This window comes from Leopardus geoffroyi, chromosome E3, assembly GCF_018350155.1.
Source record: "Leopardus geoffroyi isolate Oge1 chromosome E3, O.geoffroyi_Oge1_pat1.0, whole genome shotgun sequence".
NCBI lineage: Eukaryota > Metazoa > Chordata > Mammalia > Carnivora > Felidae > Leopardus > Leopardus geoffroyi.
This window is the reverse complement of record NC_059340.1, coordinates 7,974,243-7,996,100: the sequence shown is the minus strand read 5'-3', so window position 1 is coordinate 7,996,100 and position 21,858 is coordinate 7,974,243. Positions and strand designations below refer to the sequence as shown.

The window sequence follows — 21,858 nt, the reverse complement described above, 5'->3', positions numbered from 1 at the left end:
ATCCAAATGCCAGTATTATTGGTTCTAGTTCTGTGGGAAAATGCTGTTTGTATTTAAAAAAATTGTTTTTGAATGTTTATTTTTGAGAGAGAGAGACACAGAGCGTGAGTGGGGAAGAGAGAGAGGGAGAGAGATACAGAGAGACACAGACTCTGAAGCAGGCTCCAGGCTCTGAGCTGTCAGCACAAAGTCTGACACTGGGCTCCAACTCACGAACCGTGAGATCATGACCTGAGCCGAAGTCGGACATTTAACCGACTGCGCCACCCAGGCGTCCCAATGCTGTTTGTATTTTGATAGGGATTGCATTACATCTGTAGATTGCTTTGGATAATACGGACATTTTAACAATGTTGGTTCTTCCAATCCATGACCGTGGAATATCTTTCCGTTTGTTTGTGTCTCTTCAATTTCTTTCATCCATGTTTGATGGGTTTTTTTAAAATGTTTATTTATTTTTGAGAAAGAGAGAGACAGAGCGTGAGTCAGGGAGAGGCAGAGAGAGAGGGAGACCCAGAATCCCAAGCAGGCTCCAGGCTCTGGGCTGTCAGCACAGAGCCCGACGTGGGGCTCGAACTCACGGACTGTGAAATCATGACCTGAGCTAAAGTCGGACGTTTAACCCACTGAGCCACCCAGGTGCCCCTGGATGAACAATTATTAAAAAGTAATTAAAGAAGACACACTTTATTTAACACTTGAAGAAGTGGACACTCTCCTTCCAGAACGCTGCAAAATGGAGCAGCAGGCAGGAAGCTTTGATAAGATAAAGACTAAAGAACAAGGAAGAGAAAGATAGAAAATATCTGATTGGCTGGGCCCCTGTAGTCAGCCTGGTTTGGGTTGAGAAGGCCCAGAGTTGGGCTGGCGTTAGGGGATTGGCTGATGGCCTAGACTGTTTTGGGCAAGCAGAACATTCACGGGGACATCAAAGCTATGTAAATTTCGGTTTGCTGATGCAGCACCTTGGGCAGGAAGGGCTCCATCTGGGGCCTAGAAAGTTGTTTGAACACAATCTTATTACCAATAGACTCTAAAGAGAGTTGGTGTTTGTGACTTCTGCTCAATTTACAGAATTAAATGGTCAATGATTTAATCTATCTTAATCTACCAACTTTTGGGGCGCCTGGGTGGCTCAGTCGGTTAAGCGTCCGAGTTTGGCTCAGGGTCATGATCTCACAGTTCGTGAGTTCGAGCCCCGCGTTGGGCTCTGTGTTGACAGCTCAGAGCCTGGAGCCTGCTTCCGATTCTGTGTCTCCCTCTCTCTCTCTGCCCCTCCCCCACTCATGTTCTGTCTCTGTCTTAAAAATAAATAAAACATTTTTAAAAATCTACCAACAGGGGCGCCTGGGTGGCTCAGTCGGTTAGGCGGCCGACTTCGCCTCAGGTCATGATCTCACAGTCCGTGAGTTCGAGCCCCGCGTCGGGCTCTGTGCTGACAGCTCAGAGCCTGGAGCCTGTTTCAGATTCTGTGTCTCCCTCTCTCTGACCCTCCCCCATTCATGCTCTGTCTCTCTGTGTCTCAAAAATAAATAAACGTTAAAAAAAAAATTTAAAAATAAAAATTAAAAAAAAAAAATCTACCAACATTTTTTTTTAAGTTTATTTATTTATTTTGAGAGAGGGAAAGAGAGAGCTAGCAGGGGAGGGGTAGAGAGAGAGGCAGAGAGAAAGAATCCCAAGCAGGCTCTGCACCAGCAGCACAGAGCTTGACTCCAACCCGGGGCTTGAACTCACGAACTGTGAGATCATGGCCTGGGCCAAAAACAAGTGTCCGATGCTTAACTGATGAGCCACCGGATGCCTCAGCAGTGAATGTGAATTACAACAAAAATGCAAAACCTTCCTCCCTATATGGCAGAATCTTTACCCAGTAAACCCATGACATTCTGGGAAAAGGGCCCCTGGCCCCGGTCCAAGCAACTTCACTCATCGTTGGTGACGTATATAGCCACATTCTGGAAGGTCAGTGGGGTCCTGAAAGAATTCCTAGAGTCTGTAGCCCAGTCGCTCAGGGTCGGACAAGGACGGCGTACGAGGTTGGGGTAAAAGGTGCTCTCGATCCTTTTTCGGCAGCTTGAATTCATTGCTGAACAAAATGAATGAAAATTCACTGACCCAGAAAATTCTCTTGCCTCCTTCTGAATTTTCCTTCTTCTTCTCTTTCCCAAATCCTAAAACCAAAGGGGTAAATGGCAAAGGTGATGTTATTTCCAGAATAGACAAGCAGGAACATCATACCTAAATAGTTTAATTTAAGGTACATCTGTTGTCTGAAAAAAATGCCTCTTGGGGTGCCTGGGTGGCTCAGTCGGTTGAGTGTCTGATTTCGGCTCAGGTCATGGTCTCGAAGTTCGTGAGTTCCAGTCAGGTCTGTGCGGACAGCTCAGAGCCTGAGCCTGCTTTGGATTCTGTGTCTCCCTCGCTCTCTGCTCCTCCCCCACTCCCATTCTGTCTCTCCCTCTCAGAAATAAACATTTAAAAAAGGTTATTTTTCCCTATGCCTACTCTGCCTCTCCCTGCCCATGCCTCCCTCTTCAAAAACTCTTTTCCTGTCCTTATCACACTAGTGAAATTACTCCCCATCAGTTCACCACAAATGACCAACTATTGTCAAATCTAATGGCCTAGTTTTGGTCCTCATCCTACTTAATGTCTGTGCCCTTAAAAAAAAAATGTTTTTAATGTTTATTTTTTTGAGAGAGAGAGAGAGAGAGTGCGTAAGCAGGGAAGGAGAGAGAGAGGCAGATACAGAATCGGAAGCAGGCTCCAGGCTCTGAGCTGTCAGCACAGGGCCCGACACAGGGCTCGAACCCATGAACTGTGAGCTCATGACTTGAGTCAATGTCGGACGCTTAACCGACTGAGCCACCCAGGCGCCCCGTGTCTCTGCAACCTTTAAAATAATTGTCCACTGGCATCTACTGAAATCTCTCTTGGCTCTCAAGACACCAACTTTCCTGGACTTTTTTTTGGCAGCTCCTATGTCTACCTCTTACCTCCTTGCCTCTCTTCTCTTCTGACTACTTGGGAAGGTTCTCCAGCCCCTGGAGTTCTGGCTTCTATTTGTACAATCTCTATTTACCTGTTTTTCCTTCTACATATTTAAAGAATGGTTCGATCTTACACCAAGCTAGAAATCTAGAAGCACTCCCTCGTCTTCCACATCCATTTGGTCACCAAGTTCTGTTCATTTTCTCAGAGAAACATTTCCTCCTACTATTTTCCTGTTACTTTCATTGCCAGGGCCTTAGCCTTCATTGATTCTAGCCTGACCTAACACTATCTCTTTCAAACCGGTCTCCCTGTCCCTCAGGACAGCCTCCCCACTACAGTTGTAAGGTTTGCCATTTCTCATAAATATGGCAGATCCTGTCCTTCTTGGAAAGCCATTTTCTCTGCCTAAAAAAAATGAAGTGTAAATATCACCGCACAGCACACAAGTTCTCTGTGATTTATTCTGCAGCCGCCTCTCCGGTAGTCCTCCCACAACACTTTCCCTCCCACACCTGGCCTTCTCCTCGAGACTACCTAGAGTGCTCCCTGTTCCTAGAATACCTTTCCTCACCTTCTCCACCTGGCATTCCTATCCTTCAAGACCCTGGTTCAAATGTCAACTCACATTTCTTCCCTGAAGACTTTCCTACCACCACAGGCCAGGTGGGTTATCATCCATTTGAATGGTAATGATAGCTTAACCTTTATAAATTGCTTGTTCTGTGTGCCAAGTTCTTTATTTTCATCATCTCACATTTCCTTCTCATTACAGATTCCCTAGGAAGGCATTAGGATTTTTATCCTGATTTTTCAGCTGAAGAAACTGAAGCTTAGCTAGATTACAGCAAATTGACTACGGTCACAAGTCTATAGACAGTTGAGACTCAGTTGGCCTCTTCCACTGCCCACTGGTTCTCGAAGTCCAGTGTGCATCAAAATTACCCATAGGATGGGCACCTGGGTGGCTCAGTCGGTTGAACGGCTGAACATCCAGCTCTTGATTTTGGCTCAGGTCATGATCCCAGGGTCGTGGGATGGAGGACTGCTTTGGGCTTCCGCTGAGCATGGAGCCTGCTTGAGATTCTCTCTCCCTCTGCCCCTCTCCCTGGCTTGCCCACACTCTCTCTAAACGAAAAAAAAATTTTTTTTACCCATAGGGCTCGTAGAAACACCAACTGCTGCCCCCCCACCCCCCAGCAGACTTTGTGATTCAGTGCGTGCCTGCATTTAAAAAAAAAAAAAAATTAAGTTTATTTATTAATGAGAGACAGAGAGACACAGAGCGTGAGCAGGGGAGGGGGTAGAGAGAGGGGGAGACACAGAATCTGAAATAGGCTCCAGGCTCTGAGCTGTCAGCACAGAGCCGGAAGCGGGGCTCGAACTCACAAACTGTGAGATCATGACCTGAGAGGAAGCCGGTCGCCTAACCAACTGAGCCACCCAGGCGCCCTTATCTGCATTTTTTTTTTTTTTTTTTTTTTTTTTTTTTAGCGTTTATTTTTGAGAGAGAAAGCAAACAAATGGAAGCGGGCAGAGAGAGAGAGGATCTAAAGTGGGCTCTGTGCTGAGAGCAGAAAGCCGGAAGCAGAGCTTGAAACCACTAACTGTGAGAGCACGACCTCACTGCTGAAGCAGGAGGTTTAAGCCATTGAGCGCCCCCAGGCTCCCCAATTATCTGCATTTCTAAAGAATTCCCAGGTGATGCCCATGCTGATGGTCCAGAGACTGCACTTTGACAAAGTTTCACACTTTTGCTCCTGAAAGCGTCTTAGAAAATCTACAGCATCAGCCTCCTGTGGGAGCTTCTTAGAAATGCAACACCTTGGGCTTCATCCTAGCCCTACTGAATCAGACTGCATTTTTAACAAGATTCCAGGCGATTCGTGTGCACGTCGGGTTTGTGTGTGCACGTTGTGTGTATCCATCACACACTTTTGAACCGAGACAGACTCTAAAGGAGACAACACGTAAATTTTAGTTTACAGAGAAAAATCTCTGGGGCAACAGTTAACAGGGAGCACTTCGGTCACCCCGGGGTCACAGAGCCAGGGGAAGAGCTTCCAAAGTCCCAGGCCTTGGCGCCCACCACCGCGCCTGCAAATCGCGCCACGCTCCGCCTCTCTCTCGGAGCCGAGCCCGTTAATTGGCCATCGGCGTCCCGCCCGCCCCCCCGCCGGGCTCGGCTCGGCCCCGCCTCCCCGAGGAGGCGGCGACTGCGCAGACGTTCTCCCTGCGGCTCCGCGGGTCCTCCGGGACCACCGAGCCCTCTTCCTAGAGTAGCCCCGGAGAAGGCATCCATCAGCTCCTCCCTTCCTCGGGAGCCAATTTAACCGCCACCCGGAAGTGCAAATGTCTCCGTAGTTCTCAGCGCCAGTGGTTACTCTTTCATTCACCCCACGAACGATGCTTGGGTGCCTGGCCTTTGACAGAGAAATGAACGAGACCCAGTCCCTGTCCACATCAAGGACTGAAGGGCTGGGTGATAAACGCTATACCTCCGAGGAGCTGGAGGCGCGGGGACCGGATAGAAGAAAGCTGCCCCGGAGGCGTGACGGCCCTGGGGCTGGCAGTCGCCTGCCCTGTTGGCACTCCGGTGTTTGGTGAACGGAGAGCATTCCGGGTGGAAGAAAGGTGGCTGCCAGGAAAACGTCTCGGCGTGCAGGACGGGTGGGTGCCAGGAGATAAAGCTGGAAAGGTAAGCAGGGGCGACCCTGACGGGCTTCACGTGCGTGATAAGACATTTGCACAATGTTCTGCGTAGCCCAGACGGCGTTTTACTCAGCCCTGATTTACCCTTTAAAGTACTACTGGCAGCCAGGCTGGGTTGGAGGAGGAAAAAATCTGAAGTATGTATGAAGTATGGTGACAGAATGGAGGCGGAGGTGGGCTGATAATTCATTTATTCGTTAGCAGTCTTGTCTCTTCCATGGAGATGGAACTCGTGTGAGAGAAGAACTGTGTCTGTTTAGTTCATTTCTCTTGCCCAGCACTCAGAAGAGTGCCTGGCACACGTAGGCCTCAAACTACTGTTTGTTGGATGGATGGATGGATGGATGGATGGATGGATGGATGAGCTTGCGGTGGATAGGACTTTCTGATTGGATAGCAGAGGAAAGTGGGAAGTGTAGGTGAGCGATCACCGGAGACGCGAGGAACACAAATAGTGGAATCCTGTTTAGTGGGTGTTTGCTGAGCTCTTTTCGTGGGCTGCCCACTAACAAGAAGCTGTAGGGCAAAAGACCAGAGCAGGCTTGCAACTAATACTGTAGTCAAGGGAGGGGCCCAGGGCCCAGAGTGTGCTAACAAGTACCAACTCTAGGTTTTAGTCCCACTAACAACAACCAAAAAAAATGTCAGCTTCCTTTCTGACCACTTACAGGACCAAATTTGAGAAGTGCATGCTTTTTCGTTTTGTTTTGAATATTACCATCCACATCCAAAGAGTCCAGATGACTCTTTCAAGCTGTGTGTTATTTTGTTATATCGATGTGTCATCATTTAATAAAACAATTCCCTGGAGCTTTTGTTGTCTGTTTACCTCCAAAGATAATGCAGGAATGAATATCTTCATGGCTTCCTTTTCCTTTTTTTTTTTGTTTTTGTTTTTGTTTTTTTGTTTTTGTTTTTGTTTTTTGCTTTTGTTGACCATTTCACAGATTACCAGTTAAGTAATATTACATCTTGTAGCTTTTACTACATACTCCCTCGTTGCTTTCCAAAAAGTTAATGATGGCGACTGCAGTATTTATTTACACAACAATTACAAATTGAGTATCTACTAGTGGTAGGCACTGAGCTGAGCTCTAGGGGTATAATATGGGCAATATAGACACAGACACTGCTGTCGTGTAGCTTCCAGCCTCTAATGGGAGGGTGGCATTCATCAGGTTATCACACAAGTGTGTGATTGCAAACAGACAAATAGTGTGAATTAAAAATACTGGCCGCTAGCCAAGACAGTGAAACCAGTATTATAATTTCAGCAGCACTGGTGGTAGTTTGCGGGGTTTTATTTTTAATTTTCCTACTGTACTATCTAACAAATGGTTTCTCAGTGTTGCCTTGCCTTTTAGATTTTAAGTTAAAGCCAATTGTTTCTCTCTAGTTCACCCTGCTGCTTAAGGGGAGTCCTCTATTGTGAACCAGCAAAAAACTACAAATTTAGGCCTGAGGTTTTTAAAGATGAATAGCTAGAGTATACTTATGAACTTTATCTTTTATTGGGACTCCTCATATCAGTTATTTCAACTGTCTGAGCTCAATAGAGAAGAATAATTCTTGCCTACCTAACTCACAAGGCTACTATGAGAATTAAACAAACAAACAAACAAAAAATTAAAAGAGCTTTGCAAACACGAAAGATGTTTGGATGATAATCTCCTGCATCTGCACTGCCCTATTTACTTTTTGTTCGCTTTATTTCATGTATATTTAACACATATTCATTGGACGTTGATCTTGTGTCAGGTGCTGGAGACGCACAAATGAACAAGAGCCTATCTGTGCCCTCATGGAACTTACATTGTAATGTGCACTGGAGCACTGTGGGTCAAGGTGAAAAGAATTCGAAAGTCACTACCTACCCAGTCCCATCGCTGCACAGCACAGGAACCAGAGGAGTGCACATTTACCTTTCCCATGTTTTGATTGTTCCTCGCTGCCCGCGTGACCCACGGCCGATGCTCCCTCTCAGGCACACCCGGAGGATGCTTTATCTAAGTATTAAAAGATTGGACCCTGTCTGCAAGTAATGGGGTAACAACTTTAAATTCCCATTTAAAGATTTCCGTATTATCCCCTATGCGTATGCACTGCGGTTTCTGGGTGTATGTTAACAGGTCCAGTTGTCAGTCCTCTTGTAAGGGTCAGCAGAGGCCCTAAAAACCTTGGGACCAGTTATGATTTTGTTACAGGCACCGAAATGTCACATAGCCTCCGGGTTCCTAGGCCCAGAGGGGGTGGGGCCGGAGGGGAGGAAGGTTTAGATCAAGCCGGGTCCTCCAACTTCTTCTTTCTGCTGTTTCTGAGCCCAACGGCCAACTAGAAGACACAGTTCCAAACTTTATTAAGGCAGCCTCGGTGAAGGAAGGCACATACAGGGAACTCGGGAGGACGAACGGGGGACTCGGAGTTGCAGCGTGAGCCGTCCGCAGGTGGAGAGGGAAGGGGGTCGGGCGGAGCTTGCGCATTAATGCCCCAACCCGTGCGCCGAGGGCGCCGGAAGGAAGGGGCGGGGCGTCCCCCGGCGGCGGGGCGGGCTCGGCATCAGCAACATGAGGTGATTGGCTCTGCGTGGGGAAGGGGCTCGCTTCCGCCGGACGACGGAAGCGGCCCTCCGGCCCTACCAGTGGGCCATGGAGACGGTGGCACAGTAGCGACCTAGGTGTAAGGATTGCAGGGGCGGCGGCCATGGAGGCCGTACTGAACGAGCTGGTGTCTGTGGACGACCTGCTGGTGAGGCCTGGCCCCGAGGGAGGGAGAGGGAACATTCGGACGGGCGGGTCCTGAGGAGAGTCCGAGTAGGGCCAGACCCTCTACCCAGCACCAGGCTCTCCTAGGGAGGCCGAACTACGGCTCCCGGCACCCTCTGCAGCGTCCGGCTCCTGCCCAGAGGCTCTTCTTTGTCCCGGAGGCCAATGGGACTTGTAGTTTCCTGCACCACCACGCCCCAGACTCGGGGCCTGGAGTCTGGCGTGGAAAGACTGACCGGTTCTGAGTGCGCGCAGGAGTTAGGAGGTCAGGGTGCGGACACCTGTGTTTGAGTGTTCCTTCGGTGACAAGGGAATATAGCGACTAGCGTGAAGTTTCATATGTTACTCACCGAAACCGGCACGGTGCTAAGTGCATTGCCGGCGATATCTCAATCCTTGTAGCTCTAGGAAGTGGGCACTACTCATATTCCCACTTAGATAAGAAAAGGCCCAGACCCAGCCGGGTGGGGCCGGCTGGGGGAAGCAGCCACCGACGAGGGACGGCGTGGGCTGTTGTTGAGCTGTTCGGACAGCGTGTTTACTGTTCAGCCAGCCGCTCGGGGTCAGCTGCTTCGCCGGCGGTGCCTGGAGCCGCCACCAGGTGGCATCTCCGCTCGGTACCACTAGGGGGAGGGAAGTGGACAGGGGTAGTGTCGGGGGGAGACACCCTGCTGCCAAGAAGCAGAGTACCTGGATCCCAGGGATGGAGATGGCGGAAGCCGGGATGCCAGATGCCAAGGCCCGCGAGGGAAACGTGACAGAGACTGGGGAAGATGGAGTGTAGCTGGGAAATGGACACCCAGGTCCTGGTAGAGAATGGTTCGTCCCTTCCTTTCTAAATGACTCCTCTCCTCTCTTATGGCAGAAGTTTGAAAAGAAATTTCAGTCTGAGAAGGCAGGAGGCTCCGTGTCCAAGAGCACGCAGTTTGAGTACGCCTGGTGCCTGGTGCGAAGCAAGTACAATGATGACATCCGCAAAGGCATCGCACTACTGGAGGGTGAGGTGATAGGCTACCCGACCCTCCCCTTCCCACTGGCCTTTGGGTCCGTCCTGCCCTTCCCGACCACCGTGGCCTCCTTCCCTCCCTCCATCTCAAGTGCTGGGATCCTGTGTCGACATGGGACCCTGTAGCTGTCACCTCACAGTTATTTGCCAGTAAACGCACTGCAACAGAGGGCTGCGCCCTGGCCTGGCTTCGCCCAGTTTGCTTGTGGCGTCATCACTGTTTAGCCAGACAGAACCATGGCGCGTCACTCCCCCCAGGACTCAGTGATCTGGCAGTCTGACAGAAGGAGGGTGACACAGCTGATGAATTAATGGCTGAATTAGGACTAGAAGCTCCTGTCTTGTGTGTCCCAGGCCCTTGCTCTTTGGCCCCACCATGTTGCTTACTCAGCAGCAGTTGAAAACCTTTCGTGAGGGTGGCATAGGGATTAGTGCAAACCTGCGAGCAGATGGTGCTTTTTTTTTTTATAAATTTTTTTTTATAAATTTTTTTTTTTTTCAACGTTTATTTATTTTTGGGACAGAGAGAGACAGAGCATGAACGGGGAAGGGGCAGAGAGAGAGGGAGACACAGAATGGGAAGCAGGCTCCAGGCTCAGACGCGGGGCTCGAACTCACGGACCGCGAGATCGTGACCTGGCTGAAGTCGGACGCTTAACCGACTGCGCCACCCAGGCGCCCCCCTTTTTTTTTTTTTTTTATAAATTTTTTTTTTTTTTTTTTTTTTTTTTTTTTTAGATGGTGCTTTTTTGATTGGAATCCTGTCTCCCGTTGGTTTTCGATAGGTCACTGTTTTGTCAGAGGCCATACTTGACCTTCAGATTTCTCTGTACCCTGTACCCGCTTTCTCTTGGCCAAGTATTCACGTGGAAGCAAACAGTACACTAGCAAAGGATGGCTATTGTGAATCGATAAAAATAAGAATCTTTTTTTTTTTTTTTTTTTTAATTTTTTTTTTTTAACGTTTATTTATTTTGGGGACAGAGAGAGACAGAGCATGAACGGGGGAGGGGCAGAGAGAGAGGGAGACACAGAATGGGAAACAGGCTCCAGGCTCTGAGCCATCAGCCCAGAGCCCGACGCGGGGCTCGAACTCATGGACCACGAGATCGCGACCTGGCTGAAGTCAGACGCTTAACCGACTGCGCCCCCCAGGCGCCCCAATAAGAATCTTTTTAAATGCAAATAGCCTCACCCGGCATCTGCCTGAGTTGCTAATTCGGATTTCTCAGGCTTCCTTTACTGCAGGGCAGACCTGTAGAAGACTCTCTGAGCGGTGCCACTTCTAGCTGAGGAGAAAGTGCGGGCACTGGGGAAGATTGATGAACACCTGCAAAGCTACTTAGCCCCAAACTGTACAGAAGCCTCTGCGAAGTCACTGAGTTAAGACAGAGTCAGGCGGGGGTCATTCAGAGAATGCTAATTGAAGGGGAGTTTCGAGCTGATGTTTTAAAGGGGGGGAGTGCAAATTTATTTTAACCCCAATCTGGGCAGCAAGCAGCTACAGTGAGAACACACAGCGGGTACCTTTGGCTTCCTCAGTGCCTCAGTTTCCTTCCAGTTCACTTAGATGAACCAGAGCTGACCATATAGTGTTGAAATCAGCGCGTTCATCACCGGGGTATTTGGCAGCCTGGGTTTGTGCTGCCCCGGAGCCCTGACTGGGAAGCCAAGAAGGGCCAGAGCTGAAACGGAAGCTCAGCACGGTGACTTTGTCCCCGGGGTCGTACAGGGATTCGGAGAGTGGAGGGGGTCTCTGGGACACAGGCACTAGGAGAGGAGAGGAGAGGAGAGGAGAGGAGCGGGTTTCACCCTCTTGCCGCCACCCTCCCCAGAGCTGCTGCCCAACGGGAGCAAAGAGGAGCAGCGGGATTATGTTTTCTACCTGGCTGTGGGGAACTACCGGCTCAAGGTAAGGCGGCAGCCCCCTTCTTCCCCCCCTCCCTCTCCGGGTGGGCCACCCCACCCCGTCATTTCCCCTCCAGGGTAGAGCCCTGGCCGTCAGGGAGGCCGGACAGGGCAAGTGGGCAGGGGGGGTGTCGGGTACAGAGGTGCAAGGCGACGGGTCCGGACGCCGAGGGAAGGTGAGGGACAGAAGATCCAGGTGCCAAGGGTGTGGGTGACCTCAGGATTGGGGTGCAGCCCCGAGCCTTGGGTGGTTATCTCCCCAGGCTTATCACCCCCACACAGTTGGGGTTGTTTGTGGACTCTACTCCGTTGGGTGGGGCCGGAGGGAGGGAGGAGGTGGGGGTAGAGGGAGGAGCCTCCGGGGCAAGTGCAGGTCCCTCTGAGGGGCTGGAAGAGGCTGGAATACTGGGGGGGGTGTGTGTCTGTGTTTTCCCTGAGCGCAGGAATATGAGAAGGCACTAAAGTATGTGCGGGGGCTGCTGCAGACAGAGCCCCAGAACAACCAGGCCAAGGAACTGGAGCAGCTTATTGACAAGGCCATGAAGAAAGGTGAACCTTCCCCTCGGCCCCCCACCCCCCTGCTCCCCGCTCCCCCTGCTTGCCTGTCTCCCTGGCCCCGTCGTCCTGCCCTCCCAGGGCACCTCTCTGCTCTTCCCAAGTCGTCTTCCTTCCCCTACGCCTGGGCTCTCTGGTCTCCCTTTATTTTGTATTTATTTAATTTTTTTAAATTTGCCCTTCAGAAGATACTTTTTTGTAATGTTTATTTATTTTTGTGAGAGGGAGAGACAGAGTGTGAACAGGTGAGGGGCACAGAGAGGGAGACCCAGAATCCGAAGCAGGCTCCAGGCTCTAAGCTGTCAGCACAGAGCCCGATGCGGGGCTCGAACCCACAAACCTTGAGACCACGACCTGAGCTGAAGTCGGACGCACAACCGACTGAGCCACCCAGGCGCCCCCTCTCTGGTCTCCCTTTAAAGGACCCCTTCCCCCACTCCAAGCACATCCTCCTCAGTCCCTCAGTCCCTTCTTTGTGTATGCCTTGGAGTCCCTTGCCTCATGACTCCAGGGGAAGAGGCACACCGGGCAGGGTCCCTGTGGGGGCTGGGCTCCTGACAGTCTCCCTTTTCCCTTCCCCAGACGGACTAGTGGGCATGGCCATTGTTGGAGGGATGGCCCTGGGCGTGGCGGGACTGGCTGGACTCATCGGACTTGCTGTATCCAAGTCCAAATCCTAAAGGAGACCGCGCCTCCGCCTCTGCCTCTGCCCAGGGATGCCTGGGAGCCTGTGGAGGAGGTTCGAAGGGGGGGTGGCCGTCCATCCTTTCCGTCCCTTCCCCTGTACCCCATCACTGCCCTCTGCCTTCGGCCTCCTCTCCCCAGAGACCTGTCCAATAGCCCCAAACCACGTGCTCCGGGACGAGTGTAAATAAAACTGGGCTTTGGCTCGGAACCGCTGTGTCTGTGTGGAAGAAGGGGCGGGCTCCACTGGGCCCAAAGGTGGGGGTCACCCGTGGTCCTTTCCTGCTCGCCTTCCTACTCCTACCCACCCCCAGGCTGGTGTGGGGTTCGCCTTTGTCCGCCAAGCTGCCCAGAGCCCACACCCTTCCTTCCTTCCCCTCCCCCAAAGCAGTGGTAGGCAGCATGGGGACACAGGGACACGGGACGTGGCCTTTGCACGGTGCTGGAATCCTGGGAGAAAGCAGTGATGGGAGGCGGGAAGGGAAGAGCTGAGGGGACAGGCCAGGATTTATGTCTCCTGTCTCCTCTGACCCACACAGCTGCCTCTTAGCACGTGGAGTTTTCCACACCACGAGGGGCCCCCACTCGGTTTCCTCCCAAACCTCCACCCTTCTCTCCCTTTGTCTTCCTGCGCCCCCCTCCTCCCCGTCCTCTCCTGGGGAGGGGCCGCCGCCCAGGGGCAGGGCTGGGCCTTCGGTGAGGACTCCTCAGGTTCTTGAGAAAGGCTGCAAACCCAGGACATCCCAGTCATAGGCTCCAAGATGGAAGGTCAGGACCCAGTCCCCACCCAGCCTGCTTTGCCCCACACCCGCCCGGTGCCAGGCTCGGCGTGGGCCCGTCTTGCTTCACCGCATACTTCTCGTTCCACAGCCAAGCCAGCCTGGCTTGGGGGGGGGGGGGGGGTTGGTGCGGAGGCACCTGAGGGGAGCGCAGAGGAGCCTGACATGGGGAGGGGGGTGATGGGATACCCTTCGGCTCCTTGATGTCCCCTGTGACTGCCTGGTGGGTAGCATCGGTTCCCCCCTACCCCTGGAGACCAAGCCCCTGCTGTGCTTGCCAGAGGAGAACCAGAGCTGCGCTGGCTGTGGCCTTGAGGCAGGAAATGATACTGTCTTCACCAGGACAGGTGCTCAGCCTCAGCTTGGGGTTGGGGCCCGGCGGTTTCTAACCCATCATAATTAATAGAGCTGGTGACAGCTCTATAACTGAGCTGCTTAGATTAGCCACAGGATCACGTTCTGGGCCTGTGATTTATCCCCCTTGGTGGCCCTTGGCAGCGAGATCAAGCTTGTTGCCGAGAGTCAAAGATCAACCTGACGAGGGGGGGAAATTCAAGTTCAAGAAGTTGAAGTTTGGAGGGAAGCAACCCACTGGTGGCCTCACCCTGTGCCCGCGGCACCGGAGCCAGAGTGGTCCCCGAGGATGGAGCAGTTCCCACGTGCAGGGAGCTTTTGATCTGGGGTCACAGCGGTGAGGGAGCCAGTTCTAGTTCACAGAAGCAGGAACAAGCCCGAGGGGCTCAGACTCCAGGCCCTTGTGGTTCTGGTAGATGGTGGGTCTGGTTTGAATCCAGGTTGACTGGACTCCAGAGCCGCGGGTTCCACCCAGACGCCCTGATGCCTTACTCAACCTTAATCTTCCTCGGTGACTCAGTAGCCCAAACCCTAAGTCTTTGGAGTTTCTTAAATTGTTCTCACCAACATCCAGGAGGGGGGCTCCGCTCCCCGGATCCTGCCCCGCGAAAGGTCTGTCTGTGGCCCCGGTCTCTCAGTCACCTTCTCTTTCCTTGTCCTGGCTCCATTCTCCGGCCCCCCATGAGAGCTGAGTCAGAGCGACTTCCCCCGCTTCCCCTCTGCTCCCAGTGCCTCCCATGGGGGCCCCCTCAGCCCCATCCGGCTTCCCCTCTGCTCCCAGTGCCTCCCATGGGGGCCCCCTCAGCCCCATCCGTTCGTTGGTCACTCCCATTAGTCCTCTCCGCCCCCCTTGTGGGGCGGGGAGCCCAGAGGCTGGGGGAGGGGGTGGACTTTTGGCCCGTTCCGTTGCTTCCCTCCATCTCCGCGTCAACAGCTGCCCGGCGCTCTGGGCTCATTCCTCTGCCCGGACCTTCGGGGAAGCAGGAACCCAGAGGGAGGGCAGGGGGCAGACGCCGGGGGGGGGGGTGGGGGCAGATCTGCACCCCAGGTTGCTGCTGGCCCCCCCTGCTCTCTCCACCTTTCTCTCCAGCCTGCCTTAACACCCCTCCTTAGCCAAAGCCCCTCAAGTTCCCTTGGGGCTCAGCCCCTCCCCTCCTCTGGGGCCCCAGGCGCCCCTCAGGGCCCTGCATCTCACCATGTCGGTGGCCGTGGAGATCTTCGGCTTCTTCATGGCGGCCCTGGGGCTGCTGATGCTGGGGGTGACCCTGCCACACAGCTACTGGCGAGTGTCCACCGTGCACGGGAGCGTCATCACCACCAACACCATCTTCGAGAACCTCTGGTTTAGCTGTGCCACCGACTCCCTGGGAGTCTACAGCTGCCGGGAGTTCCCGTCCTTGCTGGCCCTCTCCGGTATGGGGTGGAGAGAGCGGGGTGGCCCGCTCCAGGGGGCGGCGGGAGGTGGGGAGAGACCCCCGGGGAGGGTGACTGCTGCCCACGGTCGGGCCTTGGGCACCGAGCCGATAAGGGAGGCCTGGATCGAGCTCGGGGAGCTGGGAGTGCCCGGCGGCCCCCATCTGGAGCCGCACTGGAGACCTCGTCCCACGTGTCCCCCTGCCCTAATGTGACACCCCTAGTGGTTCCAAGTGCAGGCACCAGGGCCAGACTGCCGGGCTCAGCTGACCAGCTCGGTGCCCCCGGCAGGTGATGAAACGAGCTTCGTTCACCCCAACTGTAAAACCGGGGGAACGTGCACAGGCGCGTGGCATGGTTGTGAGTGTTGAGCTACAGCCCGGGACGTTAGCGTGATTCTCGTTGGCCCGTGTGCGCACACGACCGACTTCAGCATCTCAGCTTTGTGGTGAGAGTGCTGGGGGTCGTGGGGGTGCAGAGGAGGCCCATCTTGGGTTCTTGGCATTGAGACCCTTAAAAGGCATCGGTGCCACTGCCACGGCGAATTCTCAAGGGCCCTCTTCAAGCGAGACTTCCCGCGGCGCTGTGTCTGGTGGAAGCAGCTAGGGGTGTGTGTGCATGTGTGTTCGGCGTTCTCAGGCAGTGGATTGTTTGAAGTTCTCGGAGGGCCGGAACGTACAGGTCTTTTGTTCCAGAAAGGTTCTCCTTGGTGGTATAGCATCTTCCTGCTTCCTGTTCACCGAGCAGTCCCCAGCATCCCTCGGGGGAGTCTTTTCGGTAGGCCCGTGCCGGAGACCAGGAGGGGAGGACCAGGTCCTCTTTTTGGTGCCACTCCCGCACCCCCCTTGGAGCCGTCGTGCTCTTCCGGTTCCCCACTGTAGGTGCCGGGAAGTGGATGGAACTAAAGCCAACACTGGGTTTGGAACAGGGCTGCGGGAACGCCAGAGATGCTCTGCACAGTTAAGGGGTCTGCGTGGGTCTCTCGTGCCCCTGCGATTCCCAGAATCTCCTGATCCAGCGGGGATTTCGTGCCTTCATCCCTCTCTCCAGGATTTGCCATGTGCAGGGCACGTGCCCTCCCCAAGCTCCCGATAAAAGCTGGGTACCATCTGGACCAGAAGCCCCGAATGCCAGGTGGCCAGAAGGGACATTGCAGGCAGCCGGCTTAGCAGCACTGGACCTTCCTGCCTCACCCATCCCTCAGCCACACCGCGGTTTGAAGAGGGGCGTTTGCCGGGAGCCTGTAGGCCCCGAGAAGGGCCCCACTTGGAACTGCTGATGGAGGGGCAAGAGCTGGCTCCAGGGGGAAGGGCAGAGGGCAGCTGCCCGGCATCGGGGGGCGTCAGGGCACCCCACGTTGTGATGGTTCTTCACGCAGGCCATCACAGTGCCGTCTCCGCCGGCCTGGCTGTGTGGGGCGCGGCAACCCCGTTTCACCCAAGCTGGAAAACTACAAGCACAAGCGTTAACCGGCCCACAGCCCCACAGGTGGTAGGGGTGCCGGAACCCAGGCTGGCGGATACTCTGGTCCCGAGGGGGGTCCTGACTATTATTTAATCCCCCACAGCCGCCCAGCCCACGCTCCCTCGTGGCCCATCAATAATCTCTCCTTTGTCTACCACAGCGGCCTAGGGACCCAGGGCTGGTCAGCCCTGGATAGAGAGGATACGGGGGGGGGGGGGGGGGAACCCCAGAGGGAGTGGCTGGGAGTGAGAAAGTGCTCCCAGAGAACTTTGTCCCTCCTCTCTACCCGCCAACTCCGGGCCACTTCACATCCTCCTGGCAGGGACCCAGCGTCTTCAGCACCAGTGGCACGGCCCCACCCAGGAAAGGGGAACAAGGTCCTTGGGGTGGTTGGCAAGTATCAAAGAGAAGGCGGAAGAGGGGCCTGGAAGGAAACTGGCCGTTTCCTTCAGCTTTGAGAAAGGGGAAACTGAGGCATCCAATGTATATGAGCTAGATGGGCTTGGATTGTCCTGCGCCTAGATACCCCACTTTCCAGGTCAGAACAGGCCCCCACCCAGTAACCCACGGGCAACTGCTGCCCCCTACAGGTCACTGCGGGAGAAAGCTCACTTCATGATGTCTAGGGGCTGTGCCACGTGGGACCTAGAGAGAAGCAGATGTGGGGCAGGGGCTGAGTACTCAAGTGCAATTTCTGTCATTCGCGACGGAGCAGTGGTTCTCGGCTGCGATTGGGGGCGGCTTTGTCCCCCAGGGGTCATTGACAACGTCTAGACATTTTGATGGTCCCTCTTGGAGCGGACTGCTGCTGACATCTAGTGGGTAGAGGCCAAGGATGCTGCTGAACATCCCACAGGGCCCAGGACGGCCCCCAGACCAAAGCAGTAGCTGGCCAAAGTGTCAGTAGTGCCTAGGAGACAGCCAGTAAGCACGTGCGCCGAACCGGGGGCGGGGCCTGAGTTGAGCCCCTAGGAAGGAGGGGCGTCAGGGCTCCAGCGGAATAGGGCCCCGAAGGGAAAGGAGGGGACTTGAGGGCCTTTACGGACTGAGACCCGAGCAGGGGCTGGCTGTAAGGGGCTGGCTCAGCCCCGGAGGGGGAAGGGGCCAGCTTAGGGACCCATGGCTGCGCCCCGCCTCCCCAGGGTACCTCCAGGCCTGCCGGGCGCTCATGATCACCGCCATCTTCCTGGGCTTCCTGGGCCTCTTCCTAGGCATGGCGGGGCTGCGCTGCATAAACATCGGGAGCATGGAGCTCTCCAGGAAGGCCAGGCTGGCCGCCGTCGCAGGGGCCCTGCACATACTGGCTGGTAACTGGGGGAAGGTGGTGGTGGGTGTGCCCTGCGTTGTCGTGGGGGGGGGGGGGGCGGTGTTGAGAGTGGCGCCAGCGGACCCGGGGTCCCCTGTCGCCTCCAACTCCCCACTCCGGCGGGCGTCTCACCCTCCCCATTGAATGGACACCCGCCCTCCCTGCTCAGCTCTTCCCTGCCTCCCTGTTCACCCCAGCCTCACTCATGCTCCCCAAATCAATCCATCAGCAATGTTTCTTGAGCCCCTACTAGGAGCCAGGCATGAGCAAAGGTGAGTGAGCGACTGTCCCCCAGAGGTTACAGCCTGGCCGGGATACCGGAGTCTGGGGTGCGCGGGGTGCAAGCACACTGCGCACAGCAACAGCACCTTTGTCAGTCTGTAAAGCACGCGCACGTTATCGCCTCACAGCCAGCCTGCGAGGTAGGGTGGGTCTTGCCCTGTTCTCCAGATGTGGGAACGGGCTCAGAAAGCTCAGGTGACTTACTGGAGGCGCCCCCAGAGAGCGGCAAGGCTGGTCCTGTAGCCCAGGGGTCTCACTGGCCTCAGGCCTTCACTGCGCTGGGTGACAGAGGCAGGTCACAGGCTCTGGGGGGGGGGGGGGGGGTCCGGGAGGCCGAAGGAAAGGGGTGTCGGGGCAGACTCTGCGGGAGGATTGCCCGGACAGCCGGACTTTCCAGGGTGGGTAGGATTTGGATGGGGCAGATTCCAAACGAGGCAACGATGTGATCAAGATGCTGGGCAGGAAGGGCAGAGCGTGGGAGACTAGGCAAGAAAGGGGGGCTGCGGTTGGGACCCGAGGGGAAAGTCATGAGCTAGGGAGCGCAAAAGAAAGAGAGGGAGTGCAACTTGCTCTTGGGCGTCCAGATCTCGGGGCCGCCCCCGTGTGGCCCTCCCCCAGCTCCCTTCCTCCGCTGGGCCTGGGGCGCGAGCGCCGCCCTCCTCTCCCTCCCCAGGTTTCTGCGGGATGGTGGCCATCTCCTGGTACGCCTTCAACATCACCCGGGAATTCTTCGACCCCTTGTATCCCGGGACCAAGTAAGTGTGGGAGCCCCGGCCTGGGGGGCAGTGGGTGGGACTCGGCCCTCACCGTCCCTGTCCCTAGGTATGAGCTGGGCCCCGCCCTCTACCTGGGCTGGAGCGCTTCCCTGCTCGCCATCCTGGGCGGCGTCTGCCTCGGCTCCACCTGCTGCCGCACTCCCGACGCGGCCCCAGCCCCCAGGTAGGGACGGCGCGCGCGCGCGCGTGGCGGCGAGGGGGAGGGGCGGGAGCGGGGTCGCCCCACGGCTGACCCAGGCCCCTCCGACCCAGGCTCCCCTACGAGGCCTCCGCGGTGCGGTCCCCCGGCCTCGCCGCCCCCCTGCACCCCGCGGTCTCGGACGAAGAAGGCGACAGCAGCTTTGGCAAATACGGGAAGAACGCTTACGTGTAGGAGGCCCGTGGACCCCGTGCCCCTGCCTCTGCCCCCAGCGGCCGGAGGTCCCGCCAACCCCGGGCTGCAGGCCACGCCCCGACTCCGCCCCGTGCCCCCGAGCCACGCCCGGCTCTGACCGCGCCTCCTTCGTCTGACCGAGAACCTGCCTCCTGAGAACTCACCTCGGACTCCTGAGGCAGGACCTTCTGGGGCTGGGCTCTGGTTGGTTAAGGGAGCAGAGGCGACCCCGACTGTTTGTATTCTGTATGATCTATGCAGAAATAAATTTGTACTGTGAACTGTTCAGGATTTGGGGGTGTCATGCTCGTGTCATGAAGTGGCTGGCCAAGCAAGGGTTGGCTGGGGTGCCCCCAGGGTCGTCTCAGTTCTCGGACCTCAGGCTGCCACCTGTCCCTCTCTCTATCCCCTTCGGACTGTCTCATCCGAAGAAGAGAGGAGGGGTTGCAAGTGATTTCAAGAGTGGGGCACCCATGATTATGGCCAAGAGTCATGGAGCAGCAGACGTGGTAAGACCCACCTCGAGGAAACTGGAAATGGCAGAGATGCCCCCTGGCCGGCCCGAGACGACAACTCACTCTCTTTACTCTCAGCTTTTCCCACAGCAGTACAAGGAGACAGCTGGTCTTGAACACTTGCTTCGGCTGTGCCTACGAGTGGACACCACAAACCAACGCGCCCTTTGAAACTGTGCGTCAAATCAACCACGTCTGGTGCAGGCAGATTTTTCTAGGGAAAGGTTCAATAACTTCCAGCAAAGTCTTTGAACGTCTCTTCACAGAGGCCTGCATATTGCTGGTGCGTGTCTGACTTGATGGTGTCCAGCTCAGACATGGCACTGGGCCCTGGGCTGGCTTGGGAGACAGGAAAACGAGGCCACAAGAGAGGGGCCTGGTGTCCAATGGAAGGAGAGGGACCCCCCCCCCCCCCGCCCCGCGCCTAGCCCCTGCACTGGGCTGGTGCACCATCCCATTTATTCTTCCCTCTGTCCGGCTAGTGGCTGGAAGAGGTTCAGAGAGGTGAAGTGACCTGTCCAAGCTACACAGTTAGCAGTACGACCACGATCTGTTCAAGACCAAAGATACAACTAGCCTGCTTCCTGGAATTTTTGGCTTTCCAAACTCATTCCCATCAACTGAATTCACCTGTCATTGAGGGCTTTGGGAGTAAGCCCCCAGGCTCTAGCCTTCCAGTCCAGAGGGTTAGCCTCTCCTTCCCCTGTGTACCCAGGAGGAGGCTGTGCTGCTCCATCACATGACACTGGGTCCAGCCCCTACAAGCTTTTGGCACAGTGCAGATTTCCCAAAGACCCGGGTGAAAACCCATCTCCCTAGCACACAGGGAGCGGGCAAAAATTGTTCAAGGCTTTCCCTAAGGGATGTGTGCTTTTAAGTGGAGGGGTCCAGTGATCCCTTCCTAGAGGATGTCAACAGATGACTCCTGGAGCCACTTAGCTCAGAGCAATGGGAAGCCATTGGGTCCGGCTCTGTCCTATGAAGGTCAGTTGGGGAAGGCTGGGTGTGTCCCTGAGTAGACACATCTTACACCAGGCAGAATCTAAGTGATTCTTTTTATATCATCAAAATATGAAACAAAGCCAGTGAATTTAGGAAAGAAACCAAAGAGACTACTAACTCAGTGCAAATCTGACAGGAGTTCCAATGGAGGTGATCACAGTGAAGCACTGATGTATTTCTCCACCAAGAAATAGTCTTTTCTTCCATTTCCTTCCTTCCTCTTTTTTTAAGTTTATTTAGAGAGAGAGAGAGAGCGCGCGCACATGCGAGCTGGAGAGGGGCACAAGGAGAGGGAGAGAATCCCAAGCAGGCTCTGCGCTGTCAGCCCCAATACGGGGCTCGAACTCACGAACCACAAGATCATGACCTGAGCCAAAATCAAGCGTCAGCTGCTTAACTGACTGAGCCACCCAGGTGCCCTTCTATTTTCTTTCCTGCATGTACTTGTTTTGTTTTTTTAGGTAGGCTCCACGCCCAGTGTGGAGCTTGAACTCATGACCTTGAGATCAAGAGTCACATGCTCTACTGACTGAGCCAGCAATGTTCCCCCTTGCATGTACTTCTTGATAGAGAGGGAAATACAAAGGTTAGGGCCTAGGAAAGTTCCCTTTCGTGGGAGGGGGACACAAATTGAGGCCAGAAGTTAGGTGCCAGCAAACTGGGTTCCTGGTGTCCCAGTTTCTGTTGCTTTCTAACCATCCCAAGACTCAGTGGCACAAACCATTTGGTTGTACACATGGATTCTGTAGGTCAGAATTTGGAGTGTGGCAGGGATGGCTTGTGTCTGCTCCATGACAGTGAGGACACAGTCATGAAGACTCAAACAGCTGAGAGTGATTGGATGCCTGGGTGCCAGAATTACCTGGATGTGTCTTCACTATCACAATGGAAGCCTAGGCTAGAATGGCTTGAAGGCTTGACTCAGCCACCTGCGTGTGGCCTCTCTGTGTGGCCTAGGCTTCCTCATAGCAAG

The 21,858-nt window shown here is 54.8% G+C and overlaps 2 protein-coding genes and 1 long non-coding RNA gene across 7 annotated transcripts; 2 read left to right on the top strand and 1 right to left on the bottom strand.

The window, feature by feature from the left end:
* Positions 1-8,299: 8,299 nt before the first annotated feature.
* FIS1 (fission, mitochondrial 1) lies at positions 8,300-12,832 on the top strand. Its single transcript, XM_045461458.1, has 5 exons — positions 8,300-8,451; positions 9,334-9,466; positions 11,310-11,386; positions 11,826-11,931; positions 12,520-12,832. The coding sequence occupies exons 1-5, from the start codon at positions 8,407-8,409 to the stop codon at positions 12,615-12,617; spliced, it is 459 nt and encodes a 152-aa protein (XP_045317414.1). The 5' UTR covers positions 8,300-8,406; the 3' UTR covers positions 12,618-12,832.
* Positions 12,833-13,822: 990 nt separating this feature from the next.
* LOC123589399 lies at positions 13,823-20,424 on the bottom strand. 4 transcript variants are annotated; one of them, XR_006708299.1, is made up of 6 exons: positions 19,889-20,424; positions 19,533-19,621; positions 18,424-18,701; positions 17,779-17,969; positions 17,244-17,276; positions 13,823-16,617 (listed from the first exon to the last, which is right to left on the bottom strand). It is a non-coding gene; the product is annotated as an uncharacterized LOC123589399 (long non-coding RNA). The 4 variants fall into 4 exon arrangements; XR_006708300.1 differs by having other exon boundaries at positions 19,947-20,424; XR_006708298.1 differs by lacking the exons at positions 19,533-19,621; positions 19,889-20,424 and having other exon boundaries at positions 18,424-19,048.
* CLDN15 (claudin 15) lies at positions 14,951-19,654 on the top strand. 2 transcript variants are annotated; one of them, XM_045461455.1, is made up of 5 exons: positions 14,951-15,167; positions 17,843-17,938; positions 18,893-18,974; positions 19,042-19,158; positions 19,248-19,654. In XM_045461455.1, the coding sequence occupies exons 1-5, from the start codon at positions 14,951-14,953 to the stop codon at positions 19,366-19,368; spliced, it is 633 nt and encodes a 210-aa protein (XP_045317411.1). In that variant the 3' UTR covers positions 19,369-19,654. The 2 variants fall into 2 exon arrangements, with proteins under 2 accessions (XP_045317411.1, XP_045317410.1); XM_045461454.1 differs by having other exon boundaries at positions 17,774-17,938.
* Positions 20,425-21,858: the final 1,434 nt, after the last annotated feature.

Excerpts from the sequence above, each read along its gene's own strand:
- FIS1 (XM_045461458.1), top strand. The coding sequence starts at position 8,407 with ATGGAGGCCGTACTGAACGAGCTGGTGTCTGTGGACGACCTGCTG. Across the intron at positions 9,467-11,309 it reads AGGCATCGCACTACTGGAGG|AGCTGCTGCCCAACGGGAGC; the intron begins GTGAGGTGATAG and ends CACCCTCCCCAG. Across the intron at positions 11,387-11,825 it reads TGGGGAACTACCGGCTCAAG|GAATATGAGAAGGCACTAAA; the intron begins GTAAGGCGGCAG and ends CCCTGAGCGCAG.
- CLDN15 (XM_045461454.1), top strand. The coding sequence starts at position 14,951 with ATGTCGGTGGCCGTGGAGATCTTCGGCTTCTTCATGGCGGCCCTGGGG. Across the intron at positions 15,168-17,773 it reads GTCCTTGCTGGCCCTCTCCG|GGTACCTCCAGGCCTGCCGG; the intron begins GTATGGGGTGGA and ends CCGCCTCCCCAG. Across the intron at positions 17,939-18,892 it reads GGCCCTGCACATACTGGCTG|GTTTCTGCGGGATGGTGGCC; the intron begins GTAACTGGGGGA and ends CTCCCTCCCCAG.